At 42.7% G+C, this 20613-nt stretch overlaps 1 protein-coding gene across 15 annotated transcripts in view; it reads right to left on the bottom strand.

Moving 5' to 3' along the window:
• Window positions 1-20613, bottom strand: part of LOC102792271 (receptor-type tyrosine-protein phosphatase F) — a 159991-nt gene that overhangs the window by 6661 nt on the left and 132717 nt on the right. For 9 of the 15 annotated variants that reach the window (XM_087832577.1, XM_035908305.2, XM_087832578.1 and 6 more), the window contains 9 exons: window positions 19234-19346; window positions 16713-16745; window positions 15228-15325; window positions 11899-12022; window positions 11368-11543; window positions 5649-5768; window positions 4803-4957; window positions 4043-4328; window positions 2612-2790 (listed from right to left, as the gene is read on the bottom strand). In XM_087832577.1, coding sequence (XP_087688703.1) covers window positions 2612-2790; window positions 4043-4328; window positions 4803-4957; window positions 5649-5768; window positions 11368-11543; window positions 11899-12022; window positions 15228-15325; window positions 16713-16745; window positions 19234-19346 — 1284 coding nt within the window. The remainder of the gene's footprint in view (window positions 1-2611; window positions 2791-4042; window positions 4329-4802; window positions 4958-5648; window positions 5769-11367; window positions 11544-11898; window positions 12023-15227; window positions 15326-16712; window positions 16746-19233; window positions 19347-20613) is intronic. The other 6 variants (XM_035908311.2, XM_087832587.1, XM_087832588.1 and 3 more) reach the window with 1 other exon arrangement.

Below are 20613 nucleotides of genomic sequence, written 5' to 3'. Positions count from 1 at the left end.
ACCCCTCTAACCCTCCCATAAAATGGCCCCTAACCAAAACAAAAACAATTCAAAGTGTATCACACAATAACAACTTCGCTGCACAGTGTCCCAATGAGCGCACAGCCAAACAGCACAAAGCACTCTCTGCATCATCCCACATGACTGCAGTGCTTCAGGACATAGTGTTTCATTTCAACCTCATTACAATGCTAAAACTCCAGCCCGCATCGGAGCATATCCAGGGCTTGCGCCCCTGATAGCATAGCTGGAATCAATGGCTCGCCTCTCATTAGCTTAGCATATTATTGGCTTTTCTTGAAGGCGCTGGGGTGAAGGGCACTGGAGGCCCCTGTTTAGTTTTTATTTATGCCCGCGTTTAAAAGCAGCTTAATTACACAGTGCCGCTGGTGCACACAACAGGTCCCCACCCGGATGTCTGTCTCTGCCATGGTGTTTGGATGGAAAAATTAAGATGGCGAGTGGGAGAAAAGGGTGGGAGGAGATAGAGAGAGACAGGGAGAGGGGGGAAAGAAGTGCAAAGGAGACAGATTAGGGAGGAGAGCAGAGAGAGACACAGATAGAAAGGGGTAAAAATAAAGAAGGAAAAAGACAGAGACGGGCGGGGAAAATAGAAGAGAGAGAAGAAAAAGGCAGGGAGGGTTTTAGAAAACGCACTTCATTACAATACTCTCTTGCTGCAATTATGCCATTTACACAGCAACAATGGAGGGTCTGCCTCTGTGGAGCACCTTCTCATTAATAACAGGACTGAAGATGGGGGCGGGGGAGGGGGGTTTGGGAGGTGGGAGTTGACGTGTTGTCTCGGTCACGGCCCCCATATGGACTAAATGACATTTCATGCTACCTGACTCTATCCGCTTTACTTCCACCATAGAGGAGCCATCTCTGCCCATGCTTGTATAGATATAAAACAGAGAGGCACCTTTTCATCTTCCTTCCTCTAGGAAGCAATTTGGACTCACAGAGCTCACGGGGACAGCAGCAGAAGCCTCAATATAAAGGCAGCAGTGGCTTACTGAATGAAAGTCACATTGACATAGCCGGGAGTAATTCTTATAGCTGAAACTGCCCACTGCTGCCTCATCTTCCAATCCCCTCCCATACGTTTTATCCACTCCATTGTGCCTTCCTATGGTATTCTTTACACCTGTAACAATCGGTGATGCCAAAAAAAAGAGAAAGAAGGCTGCAGGCCTGCTACATGCAGTATAGTCAGAAAGGTATCAGCATAGCGATGCATTGCTTTGCTGTTTTAAGCCGAGACTCCAGGACGCTGAATTGGAGCATGGCTGCAGAAGAGTGTTTACATCCACGCTGGATGAATCATACAGGAATGAAAACCTCCAAGTCAGGAGACAGAGGCTAACTAGAAAGGTTAACAAAAAAGTAATTATTGTATTTAATATTTGCTTGCAAGTCCTGCTCTATCAATGTCTGCCTGAGTTCTAGTACTCATTAACATTGGCAGACACTTCCCTGGTGATGCTCTGCCAGCTCTGTACAGCATTCATCTTCATTTTCTGCCTTCAGTCTGACCCTGTGTATAAAAAGGGTCTAAAAGCCTTTTACTGTTACCACAAATTAGATGTGAACACCCTCAAACAACCACAAATGGTTTGCCTGGTGTTATTTTGTACTCTCTTAATGTTTATGAATCCACTGACAGAAACAAAACCAACAATTTCTCGATTGCACTAGTTTTGCATCTGTTGCCGAAGCCTGATACAGTTCATTTTTTTAATGCATTACATAATTTGTTTTTGTCTAAAAACTGTTAAAAACCCATCAACCTTTGAAATGTCTCTTAATTACGATTAGCATTCAAATTATAGTTTATTTAGAGCCAATCCCAAATACAGGCAGGGGCGCCAACAAGGGGGGCCGAGGGGGGGCACAAGAAAGAGGAAGACACCCTACAATAAGTTGATTAACTTGTTATTTATTCCAGCATATATAATTTCTGGCATTCCTATTGTGTCACTCTGTATGTCCCTCACGATTTCCCATCGTCACCCCCTCCCCTCTCACACACACAGACAGAAGGTTGGTGGCACACCGTGTGACACCCCAATATTCTTAGTGGCCCTAATATGCCTAACCCATACAGGGCTGTCCAAACTAGCAGTATGAACAAGCAGTGAAAGCCTACACACAGCCTGTCTACTACAGACAATAAACAGGGATGGTGATGCGCAGATGATGGTGGTGAATTTTGGGAAACACTCATAAGGACACTTCAAAGACAGCGTGGGAAACTCTTCTATTACTTGGTGCTGTTTGTATTTGGGGATACCAACAGTATCTGAATAAATTACCCCATAAATTCTCCACTTAATCCTGTTAGTTTTCCTTAAAGTAATGTTTGAAACAAGGCTTACATTTTGTTTTAATACAATTTGCTTTTTCAGTAGGAACAAACAGGCTTGGAAATGTGAGTCAAAGACACTGCAGTATTTGTAGTGAAGTTAGTGGATGAGTGGTGCTTAGCTGGTTTGGATTTGTTGACAGAAAAACACAATAACGCCACACTCGCCTTTTACAGCAAGCGCAAGATCAGCTGTTTAAATTCACAGCTGCTCAGATCTCGAAGATGAAGCCCTTTACTGACCTGTAGCCATCGATGCAGCTGGCGTTGATATAGTCTGAGCCCTCGACACCTCGGATGGGCTGCAGGCAGACACGCGTGGATTCGAAAGGCATGATGTTCACCAGGCGGTTCTTGAACTTGTTGCAGGGCAAGTTGGCGCTGATAAAGCGTGACGTGTGGGCTTTGGAGTTGGCCAGTCTCTGTTTAAGAAACGGTGGGAAGAAACCAGGCAGGGAAAGAGAAAGAGAGAAAGAAATCAGTCAAGTAAATAAACAAGGATGCCTCTCTATCCATAGTTTCTTTTGATTGGATACCCCTACCAAGTAAAAGGTTTAAAGAGCAGGTGGGCGGGGTTACATTGCTCGCAGCCAGAATTATGTGTTTAAGATGACCATAATAGGGATATCTGCTCTCTTTGACATTACAGAGTACCAAGAGTTAAAAAGAAAACTGTTTACAGGAGTCTGAAGCACAACTCGCCACATTTACTATGAGCATTAACCACTTTAAGGAAAAAGCATAACAGGTCCACTCAAAAGTTTACTCCTAACTAGAGATGGTCTGATTCAGAAATCTGCTGTCTGCAGTAGACTGTCTCCCATAGCGTCCCAGAGCTTGCTTGAAGGACTGTAGGCGTGACATGCTCAGTGCTGGCAGTGGACAGAGCACAGATGGACAGCACAGGAGCGTGTATGCCCAGTTATCGTACTCCAGGAGAATTTGTGCACGTGCGCGTGCGATGTGGCCAGACTGTGTGGGCATGGAGGCTGTGGCCCCCACGTACGCCACAATCATTCTCTCACTCTTTCATTCTCTGTTGTTGGCAGGAGTGTAGATGCTATTATCACTTCAAACAGAATGGATCATGGTCATAAGAGGGCTAATGGCAGAGCCGCGCTGGGAGGAGAGTGCGTAATAACATCACAGTCAATGGCTATTGACAGAAGGTGTGCGCGTGTGACTGCGACCTTGAGCACCAGCTGTGTGTATGTGCGAGTGTCAGTCATTTTGTAACTCTCCATGTGTATGTGTGCTCACGTGTTGGTGTTTATGGGTGCTTGTTCTTGTACATTTGTCCCTGAAACATGTGTTGGTCTGTATGCAGTGATGCTGCCGTGCAAACGGCTGTGATGTCTCAGCGCTGATGTCACTGGTTCAACAAAAAAAAAGAAAAGAAATTCTTGTGCAGTGGCCGATTGGGGGAATTAATTACTTGTAACACCGACACAGATTTTGCAGCTGCAATCTGTTGCACCTTTGACAAGATTCCACCATAAAAGTAGCAGGTTTCGTTAATGTGAGGAAAACTTTTGTTATTTATTACCACTTCCTGTGCAGCAATCCATTGACTTTTACACACTCTTGATCAGTGAAAGTTGTTCTTTAAGATTAAAGTTAAATATGCTTATGTAATTATGAAAGAAATTTCTTTGATGTGTGTGCGTCAATCACCTTGAACTCCAGCTCCATAGCAGTGACCGTCTCTCCAGGTGCGGGCTGGGTGAGTTTCTGGATGTGGGCGTAAAGGTTGCGGGCTGGCACCTCGGTGTTGCCGCAGGTAGCGGCCTCCAGTAGGGCTTCATGAATAAAGATGTACTGGTCCTCAGTCTGGACCATATAGTTCCTCTGGGCACGCATGCACGTCACATGGCCGTATATGTCTACAGATTTCTCATGTTTCATGCGCTCCAGCATGGCATCGATCACAATGAAGCAGCCAGTCCTGCCCACGCCAGCACTGATGGAGAGAAACGGAAAAATTAATATGTTTTCCTGTTTGTACAGACGATCATCATGCGGTGGAAAGACATCATTAACACAAAAAACAAACATGCAATCAGGAGGACTGTAGAGTCTAGTAAGATTCCCGGTTCTTTAATGTTTTCTCTACACTTGACAGCTGAAAACTCAGCATCTTATCATCTGGGGTTAGTTGTTTTACACCTGCTAACAGTAACAAATTACTGGGGCAAATTAATATATCATTACTCTATAATAATACCATCAGCAAATTAATATCAGTGTCCACAAGAACAACATTTTATCATCTCTGTTGCAAATGATGTCCTTTACAGAGCAGATTCATAACTCCTGTTGTTACAAGTACTTCCATTAAATATATTTTAATGGTATTTCAGTTTTTAGTATGTATCTATTATTCTGTTTGATTAATGCACTACTAAAAACACAGCTTGTTTCTTCATGTTCCCACCTGCAGTGGACCACCATGGGCCCTGCATCTGGAGGATTGCAGGCTTTTACCCGCCGAAGGAAGGCCAGGATCGGTGTGGGATACTCGGGCACCCCGTGGTCTGGCCAGGCCATGAACTGGAACTGTCTCACCTCCCTCTTTTCACTGGAGCCATTCTGTGGGTGAATCAGTTTAGTCAATAAAACAGGAAGCCTAGTGGGAGATCCTGGCATGGTAAAGTGTAACTGGCCCCTTTAAAGTAAGACATTGTCATCTTTAATAAGTAAAGGTCATGCTGTTTTTTTCATGTGATTCATCATTCTTCATCGTTCACGTAAAATCTGCAGTAAAATCTGAAAAGCACATGTGATTGACTATTTTAAGGTCTCAAGTTAACGCATAACTTTGATAGCAGTACATAGAGCGCTCTACTTTTAGGCCTGTGATCATGCTGCAAGTGTAGGTGTAGATAACATGTATAATTTTGGAACTGAGCCCCAGCGGTTTCTCTGAAGGGGTTTCTTGGCATTGTCACCATTTCTGATTGAAACCAATTAATCGTTCCAGCCAGAGACTTGCATTTAATTAGGAATTATAATAATGTTAGAAATTATAAGCAAGTGATGGAAAAAAAGAAATGGAAGAGGAGAAATAAAGGACAAACCATTAGTCACATCATCACTGCACTGAAGTATACGAATCAAAGTGAGAGAAAAAAAGTGCTTCTTAAAAGAAAAAGAGATGAATGTTGGAAGTTACAAAAACAATTACAATAATGGAAAAATTATTCATGTATAATAGCCTTTAACTGTCTGCAGAAAAATGAGGAATTGCATTTAGACTGCAAATGAAAAAAGGCTACTCTACCTTGTAGAGGGCGAAAGTACGGACGCTGTACGTTGCCAACTCTACAGTGTCCAACATGGTGACCTGGATCATCCCATAGGTCTCTGTTCCTCGCGATGGCCAATACTGGTCACACTTCACCTGGCGAAGCAAAAGAGAGGGCACGCTGTCAGGAGCGAACTGCTGCGAGTATGCACCACGAGGCTAGTGAGAGGCTTGTAGGATCACACTGATTAACAAGGAGGGAACATTAAAGAGGTCAGATCAAAGGCTTTGTCCACTGTCTAATTAAAAACTGAAGACTCGCCATCAGCTCGGGTATCCGCAACAGAAAAAAAAAAAAAAAAGAGCACCGCAGAAGCAAGCTTTTGCATGAGCGTTCATGTGTGTCCGCATTTGAAGCGGGCTTCAATAGAGCATAAAAAGTCCACTTTGTCTTTTACCAGCCTGTGATCATTTTCAATTAGCTAATTGTCGGGTGGTTCGCACTCCTTTGTCATGTATGCTTTTGGCGCATTTGTGCTGATTGGGTGCTGCATTGTGGAGGGAGATGTGTCTAAAAGCCTGTTCTGGCCAGCCGTGAATGGACAGCAGGTTCGGCCACCTGGCTCCATATGTGCTCCATATCTTTGGTCTCATCCACAAACTTCGCTGTGGATGAGACTAAAGATTCTCCAAACACTAGCACCGAGTGTCTGTGTATCTCTGAAATGACGACTGGCCTTCATTTTACTCCTTGTGGCTTAGCAACGTGTAGTTGTCACTACTTTAGAATAAAAAAGAAAATGTTTCTTTTCACAGCTATTCTTCACTCAGAAATAACTTTTCCTGACCAAACTGATGAATTTAATTGCTGAAGGTAACTTGGCAAAAACTGGACTTACAAAAAATGCAATCACATAATCAGTCATTTCATATTTAGAAATGCTTTCATCGCCTTCAACAACTATTGAACAAAGTTTAATGGTTAAGGTGATGAATCACCTTGATACCTAAACACTCGGAATAGCCAGCCTGGTCTTGCCCAAGTGGGAAATTCTCAGGCAGAAACATGAAGGTAGTTCATTCATCCCAAGGTTATAGGGGCATAAACATGGGATGGCTAAAGGTCAAGAAAGAAAGTCTGAAGCCCAGTCCTAAAAACAGAGAAGGTGTCTGTCTCTGAAATTCAAACTGGGAGTGGTTCCTATTCTACTTCTGGAAACTCTAGCAACCACAAGGGGTCTGCACTCAGAGTGATGTGCTCTTTTGAGATAAAATAATAGTTCCTGGCCTGTCTAAAAATGTCTTTGGAAGCACTTCATGTTCAGTATGACCCTTTCAAGGCTTTTTCCTAGTCAGTTACAGGCACGGAAACAACAACTACAGAATCAGCTTTAACGTCAGGAATCCTGAGACAAGAACTTGCTGATATTGATTTGGATAACATGAGAGGAAGAGATGTGGCACGGGTGAGCTAATCATATTGATACTGCAGTACAGAGCTGACATTTGGAAGCACTTTGGCTGTCTCAGAAAGCTGGTAAAAATTGACAAACAAAATGCACTAAAATTCACCCCCTCACATTTCACCTCCCCCGGTGACAGCTTCCATTCAGAGGCAGAGGCAGAGCTCGCAGGAGAAACTCAATTGAGTGATGGGGAACTGCTTCCCGTACAAACATATGGATTAGCAGTCACCACTGTAATGAATATCTTTGTGCTGCCTGAGGTTGGGTGGCATATTCTCCTACACAAAGAACTACAGAGGGACACACACACACACACACACACACACACACACACACACACACACAGGCTCCAGGTTTCACTATCATCTGCTTCTGCTTTGAACCTTGCTTTCTCACATGTCGTCACCTGGCCTTTTGCAGCTGGCATAGACCTCTTATCTACACAAACACACACACACACACACACACACACACACCCAAGTGAGTAATACCACTGGTCTCATTTCAAGTCCTGACCTTTTAGGGTTTTACTAACTAGTAATGCAAGAGGAAGCAGAAATTTTTCCTCCAGCCGGATCTCATCATTATATTTGTCAAGCAGCTGCTCTGTTTGGCATGAGACGTCAGTCTAACTGGGTGGTGGGAGGTTGACTCACGCACCATATGCGCCTGAGTGCATTTGCGAGAGAGACGCAGACAAATAAAGGTTGTGTATTTATATAAAAGGAGTGGACAAAAAAACAAAATTCCCTGAAACAGCGAAGTAAAACCACGTGTCTAATTAGAAGCACAGGCATTATTTTGGGATGATTTTGCAAATGTATCAATGCATTTCTCTTCATTATCACACTGCAAACACTGTTTGCTTGATACAGTTTGGAGCCTAAGTGTTCAATATTATTCCAAAATTAAATTAGGGAATCTAATCAGTTTAGTTGACTGTTGGCTGTCTGATACTGTCACATACATGCCGTTAATCATGATTAAGCTAAATGTTTAATCTTCTGTATAGAGAAAGACTGCTTTGATTTGTATGCACCACGTGTATCACAATATGTTTACAAAGTATTACTGCACAGCTCTTTGTGAGCGTTAAGCTATAAGCTATACTGAAAATAGAAGTTTGTGGAAGGTTCATGCAAAGTAAAAATGATTTTGGAGGGGTTAACACTGCACCGAGACACCACCTCCTGGTTCGGAAATGAAACTACACCCCTAAAGCTTCGTCCACCACTCTTGTGATGTCACACACAAAAAAAATAAAAAAATCCAATGTAGTCTGATATGATTTGGAAAAATACTTCCACCCCCAGCTGGTCGAAGGCGGGTTTGGTTCTTTGTGTCTCTCTCCATGGTGTTGGCAAACCAGCGGATTTCAAAATGTGTGTAGGAGGTGGGGATTGGCTCCGAGGCCTATTCGTTTTTCTTTAGGTTCCTCATGTCGTGGTGTTTCAGTTCTTTATATCCTTATGTATATGCACAGCCACCACTCTGGGCTCAAAGAAGGAGAGCCTGTTTATCTGTCACAGGGCTCTGAAATTGCCACTCAGACGCACTAAATATACCAAGAGGCGTTAGTGAATACAAGTATGTCCTCCCCATCAAGTGAATGTGCAATAAAACTCATCTAATCAAGCTGAATATATTCTCCGAGGAACAAATAAATGAGTTCTGTTCTGAGAAGACATATTGTGCTCACAATTTGCCTAAATGATTGATTGCACTGATAGCTTAAAATTAAAACAGATGATATGTTGTGAAGGATAGCAAGTAATTTAAAGCTTGACAAAACAATTGCGAAGAATCAGTATAGATGAACTCAGCTTCAGGTAATGATCTTCTCCCCCAAAACAGTTGAGTGTGGGATTTTGGAAACAAACTCTTATTTATACTTCTTCTCTTCTCCCGTTCTTTATCTGGAGACTGTCTTTTATTAGGGTACTGTATGCATACGCTAATAAAACAGCACATACTGGCAAGGCTCCATGCTGATATTTTTTTCCCCCCTCCAAGGAATTCATGAGCATGATTTTGTGATGGTAATTAAATAAACCCAGTCCAATTTTGAATCTCAAGTTGTCTGGTGCTCTTTCTCTTTTTTTCTCCTCTTCTTTTATTAGCATAGATTTATTTTAGGAGCCCACAACTGTTGTTAGATGACAATCCTTTTTCATTCCAACTTCAGAAATTTCATTATAGTGCTGTGGCTTTCGTGGTATTACTATATGTATGGAACCTTGATAAGGAAGTGCCAAAAATAAATACGCAGAAATCGAGTATTGAACAATTTTTAAATAACCAAAGAGAGTTTGCATTATCAGATTTGAATACATAAGCAGTGCACATGCATCACTTTCACGTGGGACTGTTCAATAGCAGGATTGCAAAGTTAGACGCAAAGTTGCCAGGATAACTTCATCGTAAGTGACAAGCAAACAACAGGAGGGGAAATCGGAAACCGTACCAAGGTTTGTGCTGTTACCTCACAAACATATTTAGACAGAGTTCACGCAGAAGTTTTTTAGAGATTGCCGAAGACTGCGGAGAAGAGCAGCAACATGAAGCGATACTGTCCGCAGACAAGCAAAATATCCTTTGAAGTCCTTGTGACTTTGATCAGGCTGACAAATCCAGCTTTAAAGCAGGACTGGGTGTCTATATGCCTTCAGGCTTTGTTGGGTGTAAAGTTCCTCAGTGTGAAGCTACATAAATATATATACACAGGCCATTTGTGTATCAGAAAACTCCATTTCTGTCCACTTTTTGACTTCCAAACGTCAGCTGATGGTTGGGTTTGTTTGCAGCATTGTCAGCCTCGGTGGCTTTAAGTTCTATACAAGAGTCCTTCGTTTTGCTCTCCTCTCTGCACCAATAACTAGGGGTGGGTTTTTATAATCGATTTATCGATTAAAATAGATTCTGGATTTATTAAAATCCTGAATCGATTTTTTAATATAAATTTATTTTTCCCGAAATGCCAGAATCTCAGGTGAAACCTCACAAAATTTCAACAACCACCAAACAGTTAAGACAGTAAATGAGAGCAGAAACACGGATTCTGCACAAAGACGTAAACACACAGCGCGGACCCGCGGATCAGAATCAGTGAGATGTCGCCTTTCTCACCCTATGGCACGGACACAGTCGGGGCTGAAAGCTGACAGCTCGCTGATTCTGATCTGTCGGCGGGTCCGCGCTTTGTGTTCACGCCCTTTTTGCGCTGATTCTAAAGCTGTTAGTTTTATCTCTCTCCAAACAATACTGACCGAACCAGCAGCAAAAGAAGATCCAAACTACGCTTCACATTAACATCGTAATGAATTTCCTCTGACTTTTGCTGTTTTGCTTCCACCTCGATAAAATCACACTTCATACACAGCTCTCTCTCTCTCTGTACTTCAAGAACAGTTTCCCGTCTAAAAATCTGTTTTCTGCATCATTCGCTTGCTTGTTACGCACAAGTCTACCGTTGTTTACAGTGCTGTCGGACGCTGTTTGTTTCCTTTCACTTACTTCCGAAAAGAAAGCCTCATTTCTGCCGTTCAATACTGAACAAATTTAAACTTTTTAAAATTATGCAAAATGCAAAACGCTTAGCCATGTTTCTAATAAAACCGCTGTAACTTCAGAGGTGATGTTCATAAGTTGATTAATGATTTTCTTTTGTTTTTGATGTACTGCAGAATATTTTTATAAAATCCCAGGCCAGGAAAAATCACCTTCATGTTTTTCTGTGTTTTATCTTCAGCTACTTTGACACAAAGGCATCTGCTGTGATGCTCACACCTTTGATAAAGTCTTGCGTGTGTCAGCTTCTTTTTTATAGATACAAAAATATGTAAATGTACTGATCTGAATTATAATATTTCTGACTGTCAAAATTTCCCAGATTCGAATCGAATCGAATCAAATCGAATCGAATCGAATCGATTCGGGACCTTGTGAATCGGAATCGAATCGATTCTAGAAATCAGTGACGATACCCAGCCCTACCAATAACAGCTACTGGTTTGTTGATTTGTCACTCAACAGTGAACAAAAAAGATAAACAATAATATTAAACAAAATATTTTACAACTAACATATTAACAAGCATTAAACATTATGTACCACTTAAAATTCATTATTATCATTGCAATTAATAATTTATTATAATCACTTTTATGGGGTTCATTATTAATAAATTACATAATGCACATTATGTCATTAAATCAATGCATGATTAATGCTTTGTGCAGGAATTGAATAATGAAGTTGCACATTACAATAATTTTAAGGCTTCTCCTTACCCTTGACTTTTCCTCCAGTCTGGTCATCATGACAATGGTGCTGGATCTCTGCTCCCACACCATCCTCCAGAAATCACTCAGTGTCTCTGGCAGAGGCCCCTGAGTAGCAATGTAGGCATTCTGCTTCCTGTAGCCGTCGATGTAATTGGCATTAATGTAGTCACTTCCTGGAACGGCTGTAAAAAAGACAAACAGTGTGCATAAAACTCCTATTAGTCAGTACGGTAACTTTAATAATATTTCACTGTTCAATGACAGAGTTATGGATATTTTGCCTTTGTACACTGTCTGCCAGAAGTCAAAGACAACCTGTCAGTCAATCACCTAGATTACACAGGTCTTTATGATTTACATGCTTAAATCAATACGGAACAAAAAAAGATACTTGGGTTATGTGTGCAAAATTTTCATCTTTTAAACCTGCACCTGCAGGCGTACAACATGTCCTTGGAAGTTTTGAAGGAGGCCTCAATCGATGGCGGTGTCAGTCAATAGCTATCTGAGGGGTTAAGTGGTTACGTGAGCTCTTACCATCAACGGAGGTGAGCACCACTCTGGAGTGATCATAGGCGATTACGTTTGCATAGCGGTTCTTTGGCTTGTTTACTTCCATGTTTGAGTTTTCCCAGGTAAACTGCTGGCCCGGATCAATGGACTGTGAGACAGGACAGAGGAAGGAGGGAACAACAAAATAAATGAATAAATGAAGTACGAATGATTATGAGAGAATGAACAGAAAGCCACCGAGCAAAACGAGAAGCTGTGCTGTGGATACCAGCTTACAAAGTGAATCCCTGATGCTCGCTGCTCTGCAGCTGCTTTTTGTGGATTAACAGTTTGGTTATCTGCGTGACATTTGCTGTCTTATGCTAATGAAGTACAAATATAAAGGGTCTCAATTTTTCATAGGCAAAGGCTTTAGTTTTAGTTGAGAAGTTAGAAAGGTTTTAAGTTTGCAGTCCACAATTTGACAATTCCACTGAATTACCTTATCCTGGGAGGTCATCTGCACAATTTGGTGCAGTAACCACAACTGTTCGTTCTTGTCTCTATCGTATCTTCCTAGCTTGTGTTTTTGTCCCATCCTCTCTCTTTCTGACCCTCTTACGTCATTTGTCTCTTGGGCTAACACGACAGCAGGCTGCATATATATCGATCCGGGGAGATATGTGATGGCCTCTTATCCCTTGCTAGATAATGTCACAGAATCTCTTGTTATGCCATATCGATCCCCCACAGCTCACGCCGGAACCATGTCCAGTAATTCCCTGGGCCTTGTGCCTCACAAATCCAGCAGGAGTTAAAATTACACATTCAAAATTAATTCTCTAACTTCATGCAACTACTTCAGTAATTTAATTATTACAGGTCATTTTACGTCAAAATGTTACAGCACAACTATCATGTAAAAATACTCGGATAATGGACGAAATCAATGGTGCAAGGTGAAGCCTTGAGAGGAGGAAAATAAAGATCCTGGGCCATTAAATGTTTCTGCAAAAAGTCCTTATACGAACAAAGCAAGTGTAGTTCTCCTTATTTGTAAATCAAACGTACAGCAAATTGCCATAAGCTGCTTTCTTACAAACACCATGAGCTGATAGCTCTCCTAAAGTGGCACCTACATTAGTATAAATATGGCATAAAATTGAAATTTAAGCTATTCTGGACTTTTGTTTCTGAACAGGACATAAAAATGTAAAATGCTCATATGCAACTACAGCTCCAATTTGCTCTGCGGTGAGAGTCACAGGGGCACAAGCCTATTGCTGCTGATGAGCTCAGCACTGCCAATTTTTCTGTCCGTGGCCGTCAGTGTGAAGAGAAAAATTTTATTTGCAGTCAAAACATGTCATATCGATTTGAGAGCTCAGTGAACACAGCAGGCACACTAGGCTGATGACAACTAGCAAACAAGTTAGAGGTAGAAGTGGCAGAAAGAGGTGAGAGGCAAATGCCCAAGGTACTCTCAATGACACAGTGGAAATATTTTAAAATAAACATAATGATATTGCTATGACGACGGCAGCATGATATTGCTTCCTGCGATAAAAAGACTGTCAGGGGAGCTGCAGCATGCCTGATTGACAAATTCTGCTCATTACCCAGTGTGCTCATTGCTCAGTGTGATGAGAGGAAGTGGCAAAGCCACTAGATATTCTGAGCCTTGGGGTAAGACGCGACGGGAGCAGCCGGCGAACGTGACTGTGACAAAGCGCCATGAGCTCTGCCACAGCGCCATGGCTGGCACAGAGATGGATGGCCATCTGCCGGGCGATGGAGGGGGTCTTCCCTGGCTTGGAATGACTGGTGCAGGAAGGGAATGGTGCTGGGCTGGTTGCCTGCAGTCATACAAGCCACTTCTCTGGCTTGATTCGTTTACACTAACTCAACAGGCCGGCAGGGTGATGTTGTAGAGAGGCACTGAGCAACACAAGAAGGAACTTAATTGAGAGCAGATTTTTACCAAGGCCTAATTATCTCCCCGGTTAGTTGTTAATTTCACAGCGAGTCAGAAAATGTCCTTTAGAAACATATTCTGTACGTTATAAAATGAAAAACTTTGCAGACAAATGTATGCATAATTTGTCGTGCACTGTTAACGGCTACTTCTCAGAGATATTTGATGTTTCAGTGAACTAAATGTCCATTTATCCATTTTTTTAAACTATTATCTAACTTAGGATCGTGGCTGGTTTGAGTCCAGCTGTCATTGGATGAAAGGCAGGCTACATCCTGCAGAGATCGGCGGTCTATCAAAACATTTCTCAGTAAACCAGGTCCTGTAAACTAGAACCTCCAAAATTCCAACACACATTTTCAGCTCCAACGTGTTGCAGCAAAACACTAACGCTTTCTAAAGAAAGGATTAATCACACAGCTGCTGTGTTAGTTTTAGCTGGCAGTATTCCAAAAAATGAAAACTGAATAAACAAGGCCTCTATCATTCATAAGGCAAAGTACACAAACACTACATTTTCAAGGAAGAATTTTTATAATTGTATTTATCTAGTTTGCTTTGTGGGTCAGCAAGTGTGTTAGAACAGTTATATAAAGCTATCAAATTGATGTCATTTTCCCCGTAATCACTGGACGTGGCAGATAGCCGAACAGCTCAAATAAAATGTTTGCTATATTTTGGGCTTATGATGTTGCGTGGGAAATGGTTATGAGGTTGGCAAAATTACTCTGCTGTTTCTCTCGGGGTGCAAAATTGCACAGAATAACATCTTGATGTACGGTCAGGAACAAACTGAAAGCGGCGAGAACATGACCTTCTAAATTGATGTAAAACAATCAGTCCAAAAAAAACCCCCAAAAAAGACTTGTTGGACCCATTGATGGAATAAAGTTAATTAAAGAAAACACATCAAACAAATCAGCAAATAAATAAAAGATGTCTCTTGTTTTTTCTGCATTCAAGGATGCCTCTCCACTTCATCTGGCCTTGCTTAGTACCCAGACGAACAATGTGCCACTTTAAATGCAAATTTGCTTTTGTTTTTGTGAGGAAGAACACTAGACTAGAGATAATCTCTCACCGAGGCTGCCTGTAAAATAACATTCCTCAGGAAAACATCAACACGCACACAGATTGCTTAAGCAACTTGCCACCTACTAGTTTTGTGAAAAGGCATCTCACAGCATTTAATGTAAGTGTTGCTTTCCTAGTGAGATTGGTAATAGAGTTGTAAAAATGACTGAGGAATGTCCGCGTAAGAAGGCTTCCGTAATCTATTAGAATACATGCATATGGGATCAAAGAGAAAAACTTCCCCCCAGATATCATAATAAAGAAACACATTTTCACGCTTGAAGGAGTGAAAATGTCTGATACAGCGTTAGTGCGCTGCTCTTACCTCGTACTCCTGGGAAAAGCGGAGGCCGTCATTGGCCTTGAGTCGCTCTATGTGGTCAGCCAGGTCAGCGACGGGAATGGGGGGGTGCTCCCTCATTCCTGGGAGAGAGGAAGAATAGGGGTGGGGGGGGAGAAAAGAGTGAGACCTGGCTGTTTTTGCGTCAAACACGCAGACTGACTTGCACAAACACTGGTAGGACCACAGGGTGAGTGAGGCTGCCGGTGGGACCATGGGGTGGCTGTGTAACAGTGAGGAGTGTGCACTTTGTTCAACAATGCATGAGGCGAGGGAGAGAAAAGAGAGAGAGAGAGAGAGAGAGAGAGAGAGAGTGCACAAGTTGAAACAGGCTTGTGACATTTGGTGACATTTGGTGATATCGTCATGCTAAGTGAGTAGGACAGAGGTGGGGCTGATACGGAGATGCACATGAGTGACTGGGTGAGCATGCTCCTTGAAGGAAGCAGGAGACAGACATCTCTCTGACTCCACAAAGCTCAATTGGTGGCAGAGGTGGGCCCAGAGCAAGAACCCGCAAGTCTCTACAAATCAGTCACACTGTCACTTCCTACTGAAGAAAAAAACTGACTGGTCACCAGCCAAAACTCATTTCTTTGAAAATCCCTTTCCCTACAATAGACTATCTTTCGGCCCAGCCTGGAGCGCTCGGGCTGGATTAATTTCAAACAACCCCCCTGCCGCTCTCTAGATTTCTCATCGCTGGGTTATTGGATGATTTATTGCTAATCTACCGACACAAATTCCCCCTGTGCCTCTGAACTTGGCAGGGCTATGTACTTAAAGGGATTGCTGGGAACTTGGCTCATGTGTTAAAAGTTAACTGTATGTAATGCATGAAGACACTTTAAAGTTATACACGGAGCATCATTAACCTTACACACAGCCTTGAAGTCACACAGATCAGACGCTTTAAAAATGCAGATATATTAACATTAGTGCCTTTGGCTGAGCACATCTACAGGGTCATGGGGTCATGCTTTCAGATGAGAGACCGCTCCAGCCCTAATAATGCTCTAACATTAATGGTTAATGGCTAGTAACTATGGCTGCTGTACATGATGAAACCTGGCCAATTACCCAAATTGAATTCTATCACACAGAGGAGCCTATGAACACATCGGTGCGCATGTGTTTGTGCGTTTTCACCAAGGTTTTTTTTTTCTACAGCAGTGTTGTTGGTTAAATGGAGAGTGAAGCCATAGATAACAAGGCTAATGTAGAGCATGTGTAACTGTCCGCACTGCTCAACTACCCATGAAACCATCTAATCCGCTGCTTGTATCATAAAGGTGTTGTGGGAAGTTCACAACCAAAAGAGGACATTGCAGCATCCTTGGAATGCCAGAAGCTATAAGCTTGTAGGCTCATGATGTCTGTCAGGATTGCAACGCGGGAATGGGTTTCGGGAGAGAGGGAAGAAAGACTGCATGTGTGGGAAATACACAGTAGGTGAGAAAGCAGACTAACTTGGAGTGTTGGGGCAGCGATGAGAGCTGGGACCTGTGGAGAGAGGAGAGTGAAGGAGGAAGGAAGAAGAACACTCAATCAATGGAGGTGGCTAAAGACCAGACTAGGGCCAAACAGTATCTGCAAATAACCTTTCAAGCTAGCTGGAGTGTGCAGCAAGTGCTGTTTGCCCTCTTGGGACAATTCAAGTAGTGCAGTTTACACTGTTAAACAAAAGTGCATACAAAGCTTGACTTTAAAGTACTCTCCTGTGGCAGGATGTGTAAACTCAGTGCACTGCATCACAGAGTAAAGGCCACTAGATGTTTCGGCTTAAGTGTCAAGAGGAAATGTTGACATCTGGTTGGTGAAAACTTTACTTGAAGGTAAAGGTTTTGCTAAAATCCCTTTCTGTACGTGAATCATTTGCATGCACAGGTACCCACCCAGTCAATCGGGAAGCCAAGCAACTGCGATGAACAACTTGACAGAGTGGGTAATAATTAGATTATTTCAGTTAAACTGGGGGCTGGTTTAAATTCCTAATAAGAGTGTTCTTTGCTTCATTAAACATCTTATTATTTTCTTTAATGACGTTACCACATTCCCAGCTATTAACTAGGTGAGCACAATATAGTTATTATTGATAGATGGCCTGGCCAAACTTAAAATGCAGGTTACGTAAACAAGTGATTTCCCTATTACTTCGGCAAACTGTCTCTAAGTGGTACTTGATGCTATATTTAAAGTGTTAGCAACAAATGATCTTAAGTAAATATTTGCAAATACCATCTGATCCACGTCTGTCAAGGATAAATCAGGTCAGTTACTCAGAGAACCACACGACTGCTGCTGGAGTGCCAAAAAAATGCACAGCCGAAAGCCTGTTGAACAAACCAACATGCCGGAGACGTGAGCTGCAATCGGCCGGACCGTTTTGACAACAATCAGTATCAGAGCAGGAATGTTCACCTGCTGGGGGCGAATCAAAGAGAGAAAAGAGCGACAGGACAGAGGAATGGGCCGTTCAATATTCTCTCAGCTCAGGCTTGGAGTCTTCTATGATTTCACAAGCTAGACGCAGCCTTGGTAATTTTTGATAATCACCACTCTTGAAGCAAAACAGCGAGGTGGAAAAGGAGAAAAAGAAGGAGATAATGTTGACGTAAAGGGAGAGAGAAAAGGGGGGGGTGTAAGGGGAGAAAAAGAAAGAGATTACCCTGCAGGGGGAAATGGAAGACAAAAGACGAAAGAGGTGGAGTGGGAGGATGGGAGAACAGGGCTCTTTCAGAGCGACAGCACTGCTTAATTCCTCTGCAGGGGTTCAAAGGGGCTCTGTGTGTGCGTGCGAGGGAGTGTATGGCAAATGGGATCTTTAATAACCCGTGAGAAGAGATACACACGCGCTCACACAATCACACACACACACAGGAAAAACACACAGAAACGTGCGCGTGCACTGAGGTTGACATTTTGTCTCAGCTCCATTGTTCCCTCCGCCTGGCTCACCTTGACATCAGAGGCAGCAGGACTCATTATCAGCTGGGGGGAATGAAAGGAGCTCATGGAGGAAGGAGGAGCAAGAGACCAGAGGAGGAGGAGGAAGAAGATCAGGGGGAAAAGGAAGAAGGAGGATGCCGAGGCGGGCACCCTTACACGACGCACACACAGACTTCAGCAGCGTGTGCGGCTGGAATTTGAATTCACTCAGCCTGACTTCACTGATACCGTCAGCTGGGTATGACGCGATCATAGTTTGTTGATTTCTGCTTGCTGCCCTTTTTTTTAAGAACTGGTGAAATTTTCTTCCTGACAACAAATCAAATAAGCCGTACGTGTGAATGTCATAAAGTAACACATGCTACAAAACACTAATAAACAAGAGATCCATCAAAGGAATGAGTAAGGAAGGCATTCACTGCAGAGCAAGATTGCTTCAGGGAAGGCTGTGCAGATTCGAGCTGGGGGGAAAAAAGCAATATCTACTATTTTTCAAAAAATCTTGAAAATAAAAGACATTAAAGAATACTATTAAAGATATGAGTGACCTTTATATATTCTTTCGGCACTGAAGATAAAATCTGTTTTTGAGTTACCGACTGATGAATTTTAGGAGCGCTTTCATTTTGGAAATGACGCTCTTTCAAATCCCTAGTCAAAAAGCAGAATATCCTTTTTTTTTTCATTTTGATATTAAAAAACTGAATTCTTTTCCTGCAAAGCACTGATTAAAAAATAAAACACACATGTACAAGTTTCTAGGTTTACCCTTAAACAGACCCATGAGAAGAAGTTGAGGCTGATGCCTTTTTCACGTCTTATCGAAGTTACCTCGACTTGTAAACATCAACCCTCAAGCTTTAAATGACAAAGAGAGCTTCGAATGCTTTATTAAAGCAGAACTCTGTAAGCTTGCAACTGTCTTAATAACACGGATAACTGTGTCACTACTGTCTTAAACCAGAAAGTTCAGAAAGTTCAGAGCAGTTCAGAGAAAAGTTTACATAAACTCTTTGTTGTTCCTTGTGTAGCTGTTTGTTACCTGGGGTCTGGTAGTTGAGTCTTCGCATTTCTACAGGGTCGGAAGAGTTGCCCAGCAGGGAGTCTTTCACCCCGCCCGAGTGCTCGTCTTTAGGTAAGGGTGATGCACGCTTCCTGTGGTGGTAGAAGCAGACAGTAAGGGCATTTCAAGCTGAGCTCTAAGCTCAAAGTTAGCCGTACGCTGAATAAAAGCATACAGGATGTATACAGAAAGATTCAAAATTACATCAGTGATTCCTCTATTTAGTTAGAAAAAGAACAAAAACAAACACAAAATGCACACATTTTCAAGCTGTTTCACACTTGATGAGGTTAATGACATAGTTGATGGTTTTCAAAGCTACTTTTGAGGACCACCAATTCAAGAGATAGTAGGCATCATCCTCATTAGTTTGAAAAACTGGAGTTTAATGTGTTTGAAGAAACACCGTAATTTTCCTGGAGTGGGCTAGGTTTGGCTTGTTTGCGGCTGGATAGGTGACAGCTGCAGTGTGGGAATGTGTACATGACTGCCTGTTTGTGTGTAGTAAAGACAGAAATGTGTGCTTTCCGCTGCTGTTTGTGTGCGCGAGTGCTAACAACACATTGTGTTTACTGGCTTCCAGATTGAGAGGAAAACAGGCGGAAGCTGTAATTAGCTCATCAGCTGGGTGGCACAACACAGGGTAATTAGACCAGTTCTGCAGCACCTGTGCTGCTGGGCCCGGCCTAGCTGAGTCTAGCATAGCACAGAACAGAGCAGCACAGCTCGGACTGGCTCAGCTCAGTCGACCGTGAAAAGGAAAAGAAAGCATGTTTTCAGACAGCCGGCATCTGTTGACATACACACACAAACAGGCACACAGATGTACGCTTTTCCATCTCTCCAACTTTTACAAGTACAAACACACAGAGACACTCATACAGATACAGCTGCACACTCACAAGCCTTCTGACTGCAAATGGAAATGGGCGGAGGGAAGCATCAGGGTGCCCTGTGGAAATTTCACATCTCATTGCACTCCATTTGCAAGTGGCGAGCGTGGGTTTTAGGAAAGAGCAGGGCCTTCTGTTGAAGCCCAGCGTGGTGAGAATACACAAAGCTGCTGGTGCACACACAGCCTTAACCCGGTCCACCTCAGCCACTGGGGCTGGGGGCCTCTCTGCCACCTGTTATCTTATGCTGCAGAGGCTTAAGTTAATGCTAGCTGCATGACGGTTAATCTATGACAAGCATCACTTCCTCTCCAGCCGAGAGCTGAGCCAGACCGTATCTGGTTTTCCCAGAGTTTGCTCTTGGGCTCGGCTAGACTGAGGGAGGGGATGAGAGAGATCTGTCCTCTGCACACCTCATCCATACCTCTGACCCACTCAGATGCCAATCAGAGCTACATAACACTTT

This window comes from Neolamprologus brichardi, chromosome 18 (genome assembly GCF_056152115.1).
Source record: "Neolamprologus brichardi isolate AB-2024 chromosome 18, ASM5615211v1, whole genome shotgun sequence".
Lineage (NCBI taxonomy): Eukaryota > Metazoa > Chordata > Actinopteri > Cichliformes > Cichlidae > Neolamprologus > Neolamprologus brichardi.
Note: the sequence above shows the minus strand (reverse complement) of the source record. Positions and strands in the feature narration are given on the sequence as shown.